The sequence below is a fragment of the Xylaria bambusicola genome (assembly GCF_022495145.1).
Source record: "Xylaria bambusicola strain CBS 139988 unplaced genomic scaffold F5B22scaffold_56, whole genome shotgun sequence".
NCBI lineage: Eukaryota > Fungi > Ascomycota > Sordariomycetes > Xylariales > Xylariaceae > Xylaria > Xylaria bambusicola.
Window position 1 is genome coordinate 124,215 of NW_025953609.1, and position 9,660 is coordinate 133,874.

The 9,660-nt window shown below is 50.4% G+C and overlaps 4 protein-coding genes across 4 annotated transcripts; 1 reads left to right on the forward strand and 3 right to left on the reverse strand.

Moving 5' to 3' along the window:
• Positions 1 to 593: 593 nt before the first annotated feature.
• On the reverse strand, positions 594 to 2,202 carry F5B22DRAFT_445648 (uncharacterized protein). Its single transcript, XM_047971914.1, has one exon. It carries the CDS (start codon positions 1,637 to 1,639, stop codon positions 713 to 715), a length of 927 nt encoding a protein of 308 aa, XP_047826763.1. The 5' UTR covers positions 1,640 to 2,202; the 3' UTR covers positions 594 to 712.
• F5B22DRAFT_445589 (vesicle coat protein) lies at positions 2,202 to 4,726 on the forward strand. Its single transcript, XM_047971913.1, has one exon. It carries the CDS (start codon positions 2,765 to 2,767, stop codon positions 4,391 to 4,393), a length of 1,629 nt encoding a protein of 542 aa, XP_047826764.1. The 5' UTR covers positions 2,202 to 2,764; the 3' UTR covers positions 4,394 to 4,726.
• A 1,629-nt stretch (positions 4,727 to 6,355) lies between these two features.
• Positions 6,356 to 7,215, reverse strand: F5B22DRAFT_650639 (uncharacterized protein; the record flags this gene model as incomplete). Its single annotated transcript, XM_047979344.1, has 3 exons — positions 6,356 to 6,568; positions 6,634 to 6,880; positions 6,947 to 7,215. The coding sequence occupies 3 exons, from the start codon at positions 7,213 to 7,215 to the stop codon at positions 6,356 to 6,358; spliced, it is 729 nt and encodes a 242-aa protein (XP_047826765.1).
• Positions 7,216 to 9,027: 1,812 nt separating this feature from the next.
• Positions 9,028 to 9,660, reverse strand: F5B22DRAFT_650640 (histidine phosphatase superfamily; the record flags this gene model as incomplete). The annotated part of the gene is made up of 1 exon (XM_047979345.1): positions 9,028 to 9,660. The coding sequence occupies one exon, from the start codon at positions 9,658 to 9,660 to the stop codon at positions 9,028 to 9,030; it is 633 nt and encodes a 210-aa protein (XP_047826766.1).

Genomic DNA, 9,660 nt, shown 5'->3' on the forward strand with positions numbered 1-9,660 from the left:
GGCAATAAGAGAGAGGGGCCTGAGGACCCAAAGCGCTGCCGATAAGCGCAGACAGGCATCTTGTCGGGTTCTCGACGAACTCGATGAGGCGATCACAAAAAGAGTACAGCTTCCGACCCTTCTTTACTCCAGGGTGACCCTTCTTCCTTTATTTTCTCCCTTATTGGATATACTGCCCCAAGCGTACACAGTCGCCCGTATTGGAATATTATTACCTCTTTACATGTACAGTCGTGCATACAAGAAAGCGTGGACCTAAACCAGACGACTTATGTTGAAAAGGCGACGATTATCGCCGACCTCATAGTCTGCGCGCATCCTGGTAGCCCTGCTGATTCTGCTCACTCTTCCGAGGTCGAGACCTACACTAGTTGGATATACCGGATTGTCCTTGTTTCCAGTATCCCTTAAAATCATCCGACCTGGGTGAGAACGTCTGATCGAGGGCTGTAACGTTGACCTTTCTACGAACATCTTGCGTGGAACCGCTCGGCGAACTCATCCGAACTCCCCGAAATCACTCGACGGTTTCTCTACGCCTCGTCGTTGCTGGACGCGTTGCTCATACCCATGGGCTTGGCGCTGAGACGTTATTATTAAACCGAAGCGTTCTCTGGAAATTATGTTCCGTAGTCCTCGCCAGACGCAGTAGTGTCACTCCTTATTATCCGACGGCACACGGTTCAGTTGAGTCAAATATCGCAGCATCAACTTATACCGTGGCTACATGACAGAGCGCAAGACAACTTTTGCGAACAACAGCGATACACGAGACATCTAGAGAGCATCTGCGAAGAGGAGACGGCCGCAAAAGGCACGCGCCCCGCACGACAACCAGGCCTCGCTCCAGCAACTTGAATACCCCAATACTAAGGCAGAGGTAACGGTTGCAACACCATCGGCCATCGATAACCGGCATACTATTGCTTCGAGAAACGGGCCACGGCCTTGGGACGTACCGAGAGCAAGAGTCGGCTCTACCTTGCATAATACCCCTGGCAGGGCGCGCAGTCGTCATGACGTCCATTGTAAGTGCCTGGAGATTGATTACCTTTTTCCCATTCCATTCCATTCCATCCATTCCAACGATTGAATCCTTTTCGTTGTTCATGCTTCCATGTCTTCCGCATCTTCCGCTGCCCGTTACCGGTTCCCCGTTCCCTGTTCGTCGATGCTGAGGGGCGCAAACTCCTGCTTCGGTTGTGCTTGTCTGACCGTCTTGCTCGCCTGTCTCACCGGCGTTATCTTGTCTGGATTGTCTGATTTGCTTCTTGGCCTGGGGTTTGGCTAGGTACTTTACATGGCTGCCATGGCTGCCATGCCTCCCGGTTGATTTCCACGCTCCTCGTTGGTTGTTCCCCCTTCCCCCATCCCCCATTGAACCCCATTGAACCTCGTCGAATGGTAGCTCAGGGCTCCTCACCGCCTCACGTTTGTAGCATTGCTGGTGTTGCGAAGCTGAGGCGCTCTTGTACTTTTGTGCTGGTCTCATCTTACCCCCCTCCCGTCTCCCGCTTTGCTTCCTCTCCCCTCCCCTCCCCTCTTCCCCTTCCCCTTCCCCTTCCTCCATCCTTCCCTCTCGTCCCGGCGCCACATCTAGCCGTAGCAACATGACAGCTCTTGATAAGCGACAGCCCATCCCACGAGAGCGGCCGATCTCACTTGGCTTATCTCATTTGGGGGCGGCGGGTCGGTGCGATGCGCAGATTCCAATCATTCCATATCCTACTTCCCTACCAATGACTAGGTACCCAATGCTTGGCATTGCTGGCGGTCGGTCCAGCTGAGCTTGGTCGCGTAGAGTCGCGCGCGCTCTTGCAACCAAGGCCTCGGAAGAAGCAAGAATGCCTACAGGACCTACTACGTATGTTTGGCCCGCGGCGTCGACGATGGGTCTCGTCCCTCGTTTTATTACCTCTATTATCTCTCATTCCGCAGCCGCAGGCGCGCACCCCCTGCCCAGTGACAGTCAAATCTAAAGTATTTCCCGGAGTGTTTCCCATAATTTGCCCCCAAGTATGTAAGTAAGTACATCATAAGTACTTACTTATAGGGTCAGCAGAAGCGGCCCCCCCAAGCTTATCTACACTGCGCAGTATCTGTGCGATGTATACAATGTATACCCATTGTATACCACTCATCTGCCGTGCCCCTCGCCCTATTGTTTAGTGTCATTATTATTCATTATCACCATCTCATTACCATTGTGTTTCGTCAGAGCGTACCGGTGTCACTATCGTGCCTATCGTACCGCGAGCACTCGACGATGCTCACACATACACACGCACATATTCTGACGCGCGTTGTTCCCTTGATTCCATCTCTGTGAGCACACTGGTTGCTTCTTTGGGGACGGGGGGCACCAAAGTCGAGGGCAATCCCTGCTTCGGCCGAACCCAGTCAGCGACAGAACACTTACTTACCTACTTTATGATAATCCCTTTCTCTCACACATGATTCCTCCATACACCACGCACATTGCCTACTTACATATACGTGTGCCCGACGCTCCCAGTGTAGCTTCCGCTCTTGTCCCAACAGCCTGGTCTCACCCTGTTTGCCCAAACCTAAATGTCTACCCAATGACCCAACCATTTTCTGACTCGCACCCAATATGTTTTTTCTCTGCTTGTCGTTTTGAGGCCCTTCCAATCCAGCCTCTCTGCTTCTCTCCTCCACATCAATCTGTTTCTATCTTCGCCTTGTCTGTTCGTTGTGCGCATTCGTTCGCATCGTTTACGCTGCGGTTGCCAGCATTGTCATCATGGCTGTCGCCAGCATGCCGATCTTGTTCGCGTCGCTAACCACTGACATCCAGCTGTGTTTGGCGCATTACTGCGATCTACATGGTCCGACTCCGTTAATGGTCACCGAAGGCCTGCCGGTCCCCTGCGGGCGATGCTATGACGACAGTCTGGTCGACATCGGCCGACCACGATCATGCGCCACCTCCACACCATCAGCGGCCGCGTCGGCAGCTATGACCGATTCCATGAACAAACTAAACCTGAATGCGACACGGAGTGCTTCTGCTACCACGTCTGACCAGGATGCGCAAACACACCGAACCGCGATGTTAAGAGCTTCAAATCTGGCAACCAGTGCGAGCCGACCCAATGCATCGGCAGTACAAACGCCACCCCAAAGCCCGCGAAGACATGCCGACGAGTTTCCTGAGACGAAGGCGACGAATGCCGGCGCCCCGCGGCGCGACGCCAGTTTTCGACGCACCTACGACGAATATGTAACGAAGCGCGCAAGTCCTTGCGCCAACTGTGCCTTGACGCTCCCCAAGCGCCAAGATGTTACGAATGCGGCAGACTCGAAGTCTGACAGGGCGACTGATTCTAAATCAGACATCCAAGGTCCTACTATGAGGACTCGTGCCCCGTATGCCCGCGTGTACGGTAGCCTGGCCGATGCAAGCCCGCCATGTTCTAATCCGCAGTCGTCCTACACATCCGACGCCGAAGAAGAGACCTCACCTCCGAACTCGATCGGCCGTCCAAGCCCTCCACATCGACCCACCACATCGACCTCACAGACGAGTGCGACATCGAAGTCCGGCATGCCTCATCACACGCATTACCTCGACTACACATCAACTCACGAACCCACCGTGCCCACTACCTACACGATCGTGCGTGCCTCCTGTTTACGCACTTTGTCGTTCGAGACTCTCCCACGGCGTCCCGAAGCCTCCCAGTCTTCACCTACGCTCCTCGGAGCTGCACCCTCTGTCCCGCCCTCGTTAAACTCCGCCATGACCGTTGGTCCCGGCTATATCACCGCACCACCCACTCCACAATCTGCTGCCAGCGGAGGTCCCATATTCTTCGGCGATCCTTCCGCAGGCTATACCACCGCCTACATATTCCGAATCCCTGACATGCATGCGCGTGGCCGCAAACGAGTCTACGCCTTCCTGGCGCTTAGTACGCACCGGGAACGCTTGGCCATGAAAGCATTCAGCTTCATTTCTGCCGCATTTCGCGACCTTGCTGCTTGGATCCAGGAACTTGCTGAGGCGGAGGCCGAAAGAGAACGAGAGCGCGAGGAAGAAGGAAGCGCTGTGGCTGCGTTGAACGCTGCTTATCGAAACGGCCGCATTCGAGGTCGGGGGCCTCATGAGACCAGTATCGGGCTCGGGGGCGGCCTCGGCGGAGGCACCACCGACAACCCGAAGGACAGAGACCGTGATACCAGCAGCTTCCTGACCGGAGGCAGTCGAGGCGGTTATATGCAACGAATGGGCGGGTCTATGGGACCAAGTGGATTCACACCAAAGGCCCGTGGACTTGCCGAAGTTGTGGGCTTACCCGACTTCTTTATCGAACTTCATACACGCTTTGTGAAGCTTCTCCTCGAGCTTGGCATTGTCCTAGGCTCGTGATCGCAAGCTTGATGCTACCTACATTATACTGCACATCACTCGTCATGTTAGCATTCACTGCTTGAACCAGTGCTATACCTTGCAACCGCTGAAATATGGCGGGATGAAGGCGGAGGATATACCCAAAATTTTCATATTGGTACTAACGACACCCAGGCAGCAGCCCGCGGACAACATAACGGTTGCCTCGCCGCGCTACCTCGTTTGCGTACCTTATTTCCTCATCGAGACAGACCTCTAGTCACATGATATACTACCTAGTTGAGACATACGGTGTCGAAGCTTCTTTGCCATCGAAAGTAGCTTCTACATCCCTCCTTGCATTCAGCTCGGTTATCGACTTCCGTCTTATTCTTCCCACTACTGTATTACTTATTTTCCATTCTCTCTCCTAATAGCGACAGATAGACGTTGTCGCGTGTACTATGGATAGCAGCAATCCGCACTAGAATGGCACACGGAAAACGCAAAACACGATGGGTCTAGGTTTCTTTTCACAACTTTTTCGTTCCCGACAATGGCACTTTCCGGACTGGCAGGGCCGCAGGCGTTCAGAGCGTATGGGGATATTGTTCAGGCCATGGCGTCTATACTTTTTACGGGACATATTACATGCATTTCAGCGGTTCTTCGGCGTCTTGCATAACTCATAGCTTCACTACCTGGCTAGGCATTTTGAGCTGGTCTCATCGGTGCTAGGGCAATGCGGGCTTTTTTTTCGAGCGGGGAATTTGCGCCCTCGCTCGGTGGAATGATTGATGAACGCGAAGATCTATTCTGGGGGTGGTATGGATGGTGATGAGGATGCAGCGCGTTTATTTTATATTCTGGATGGTCTCGTGGAGGTTGGGTTCGGGACAACAAGTGTTTTTGCGATGATCGTGTGCGTAATGAAGGGCACAGATAGGCTGGGTGTGAGTGAGACTGTACCATGATTGTATTGATACGTTGTTGAGGCTGAATAGGTTCGCCGCAACTTGAGATACCCAATGAAGTAAGTAATGAGGGCGCGGGTCCTTCATCCCCGGAAGGAGATTTTGCGAGGATGGCTAGGTAGATCGTTGGTATCTATCTAGCTGCTTATTGGTTCATTTATTTCTTATTGGTTCCAAGACGTGAGTGCGTGCGTGTGTTGTTGGTGATACTCGTGCCGCTGAATTCGTTTTCGAGGTGCTCTTGTGACGAGATTTACGTGGCGTCCTGTTTAAAGATGGTAATACTTCTCAACGTAGGTGATGTGAGATCTCTGCACGGCTCTCCTTTCTGAGTTGCCTGGTTATAGGTTCTGATATACAGGGGTAGCAACTCTGCTACTTCAGGGTAAGGATTCTACAGTTTGAGGTCAATGCCAGATATGATTCTAATAATATGGCAACCTCACTAATCAAAATTAACTATCTAATTATATTCGCGACCGAGACCATAGGATAAAACTCCCCGACGCTGTTCGCTTTGCCGTCACCATCACTAGCAGCTGTACTGTATAAACGCATACAACCTTAGATTTCGATAAGAGTACTAGAAACCGGCGGACTTCGCTAAACGCAAGGTCATTTAAGCGGATCCGCGCTGTTACACGCGTACAAGCTAAACATGCAGTTCGCCTTGCGCTTCGGCCGTACGGAAGGCTATGGCGGGCCGGCGCCGACGTGCCTGAATTCACGGTTGTGGTGGGCGGCTCGTATGGCGCTGGCAACTATTGTATGTGCGGACACACATACTCGGTTCGCTTCCTATGAATGTGGCATAACCAAGCTTGCTAGACGTACTTTCCGGGAGCGGTTGGGGGCATGTAATTCATGCTCAGGCAGACATGAATGTTCACTCAGCTCCCACATAGCCAGCTCGAAACACAGCCAGACATGAGCTCTTCCAACAATTCGTCATTCAAAAAGTATCGAATATGGGCTTCCTAAGGTCCTCCTAATCACGAGTCACTATATCATACCCCCAAGACCCTTATTAATTAATCAGAGCAGTCACCAAGTTGTTACCTTCCTCGCTAGGTTCAAGCGAGGAGACATCTGTGTCTGTCGCCATGAAACAGTTGGCCCCGGATTCCGGAAGCGTCGACGTTAAGTTTGAGAAAAACATTGCTGCCGTGCAATTGTCTGCGTTCACGTAGTGGTTAAACGACACGCATGCCTGCAGGCAGTCGTGGAGAGTGTAAACGACCTTTTCACGTCGCGAATTAACTCTCGCGCCATCCTCACTCGGGGAGTCGATGGGAAAAAACTCACTATGCTAAGAATTGCCTTATTCGAGTCGTAGGTGTATGCGTTGCGACAATACATTTGAAATGTCGAGGTCCGATGAGCGAATGTGGAGGTCTGCGGCGTGCTGTCGAGGCCGGGACAGTCAAGCGGGAGAAGCACGTTTGTTTCGACGGTATAGACGCCGGATGACGTCGCGGTGGCATTGGCGCTTGAGGCTGGGTCAGGCGAAGAGGTTGCGGGTGATGGAACAGTTGCGGCACTGCTACATGATCTACGATTTCTTTACTTTAGAGGCTGTCCTCATGATAATTGTGAGAGAAGAGAAAGGTGGCTATACTGGTTTGAGCCCTTTGCACCGATGGAAGCCCCAATTCCGGCGCCGATTCCAGCAGCGATGATCAGGATGATGAGAGTGATGGCTAAGATGAGAGTCGATAATGGCATGCCACGGATGATATTAAGGTACCCCTTTTTCTTAGCGGAAGGGCCAACGTGTAGACGGTCGCTCTTCATCTCCTGTCCCTCGCTAGATCCGAGCGCTGAGTTGTATGGGTAAGCTCTCTCTAGCCCGTCTTCATACACTGGTACTAATCGTGGCTCGATCATTGCGCTTCTGAGGGCACAAAAATCGGCCAACTCAGACAACTTGACTAAACGTATCGAACTGGAAAGTATCACTTCGATAGATCGTGAAGAATACTGGCCCCAATCGGTGATGTAAGACGCATTGTCGTAAAACGGGTTTTAGGTTATTTGTAGTGCCGCGCAAAAGAAACTCGTACTCAAATTAGGCCTCGACTTCAACAAAGTGAATAATGCTCACCGGATGTCTTGTAGAGGGATTCATTCGGATATAAATGATGCCATGCTGTTCAACGCTTTTACCGGCTTAGATCTTCAGGTTCTATCGTTTCTAATGCTACCCATTGTGATCCATCCAGATCCTCCTGTGCACCTAGACAGGGATATAGTGAGCTTTCATTGGCGTTGCGGAAATGTACACAATCGGATGATACTACGGAAGCTTACAAAGGTTGTATCATGGCGTAAATTTGTCTCGGTTGTCATCAACCCCAACACATGATGAAACTCGGTCGTAGAGCTCAGCTACACCATGAAGGGGGAAGGGGGCTAGCTGTGTCAGATTCAGCCTTAGGAGCCTAACAGTGAGCACAGCACCCATGACTACCGACGTTCCGATGTACACGCTTTCTATGATTTGATTGGTTCTTCTTCTGCTGTGAGTAGCGTCCAATTCGTCTTCTTGGGTTGCAGTCCACCCTGAGCCCGAACGTTACGGGGTCACCAGATATAGCATCATGAAACTTATTTACAACAACTGTATAATGTAAACCAGTGAAGGGATATTATGTTCATGATGAGATCTTTTCAAGTAAATACTCGGTGAGATATGTTCTATTTTATGAGTGAATAGAAGGAAGCACAAGAAACAGTTACGCAGAATTATACAGAGTATCATCGATACAGTTCATAACACATCTCCTCTGGTCCTTAGTTTGAATATCTTCCAATAGCTAATTGTGCAATCAGTAGGGTGAAGTACGGCCAGAATAACCTGGTCGGAACGAAAAGTCCATGGACACTCAACAGGAGGAGGATAACAAGGGAAGAGACCTAGGCTGGGAACTGATGATATTGAGAATATATTGATCTACTAGGGCTGCCAAAGTCCTCGGCCACCCAATTCCTTCTTGGCCTTGGCGCCGGACTTTGTCTCAATATATAACTGGACTGTTAATTTAACAGAGCCATCTTACTTTGAATACTGCGTCGTAAGCCCACCCACATCATCACGTGCGGTAAGTCCAAAATCCGTCTACACCATCTAACAAAGAAACTAATCGGTGGTATATCTTATATAGCGAACGATGGTATTATTGAATATATTGAGGTTTATTTTGACTTGATAAAAACTCTCGCGTCTCGGTCTTTGATTGAATGGAATGAATATCTTAATACTGATTTTGGTAATGTTGGTATTGGCGAAGAATCCGATTCCATGAGGCTTAGCCTAATGTTACCGGGGGATCCAAACCTCCGTCCAATTATGGGGACTACGGAGATGCCGACTACAGCGATGCTGACACTGAATGATCATTGTTATTACACCAAGGATTAATAGAGGGAGTGCTAAGGCTAAGGTTACATACGTATAGTTTCTTTGTTGTGCCCCTATGTTGTGTCTCCAATTTGGGAAATAATTGAATAGAAAAAAAAAAAAAAGAATTCTTGAACTGATCATGCACGTGTATTGTTTAGAACAGGCAACTTTACCCACCGTGATATCTATTGCATCTTAAATTAGCATTTCGCAGGTAGGGTTAAATCATTTGATTAAAGGAGAAAGTCTATCTAAGGCAAATCTTATTGATGCTAGAAGCATCGTTTGTTCAGGAATTAATGGGTTTTCAGAGAGACCTCGGCTAGAAGAGCAAGGCTATCGTCGCCCAGGATGTCAACGAATTTACAGGCTCTAAATTCAGCATTGCCAAACTTAGGGGCACCCTGAATCAAGTGCCGAATAAAGCCGCTGTGAGCCACGACAACAAGATGGTCGTCATTGCTAAGGGTCTTCGCAACACTGCGGATATAAACGCGAGATAGACGCGCTCGCTCTGCGACTTTCGCTTGGTCTCGCCCACCGTAGGTAGTGCTTGCGTCTTTGTACTCCCAGCCATCGAATAGAAATTGAGTATCAAGTACGTTACCGAATTCGGCCTGAAGGACTTCCGCTGGTGAACCCGTGTCCGATGGTCGCGCACTTGATTCCTGCAATTCTGGAATGAGGATGACTTTCATGTTGCCCTTTTGAATCGCCGGGCCGAAGCCGAGGAGGGCTGTTTGAACTGCCCTCCTCATTGGGGACGAGATAACACCCTTGATTCTGGACATATGGGGGAATGTGCTCTGTAAAGTCTTTGCTTGGCCCTCACCTTTTTGAGTTAGATGGGGGTCGCGCAAAGCATCACCATTAGGCTCAACGTTGTGCCTGGCTTCAGCGTGTCGCACAATCGTGATTGTTGGTGACAT

Bases quoted from the DNA above. Each gene is read 5' to 3' on its own strand.
- F5B22DRAFT_445648 (XM_047971914.1), bottom strand. From the start codon at position 1,639: ATGGGCTGTCGCTTATCAAGAGCTGTCATGTTGCTACGGCTAGATGTG.
- F5B22DRAFT_445589 (XM_047971913.1), top strand. From the start codon at position 2,765: ATGGCTGTCGCCAGCATGCCGATCTTGTTCGCGTCGCTAACCACTGAC.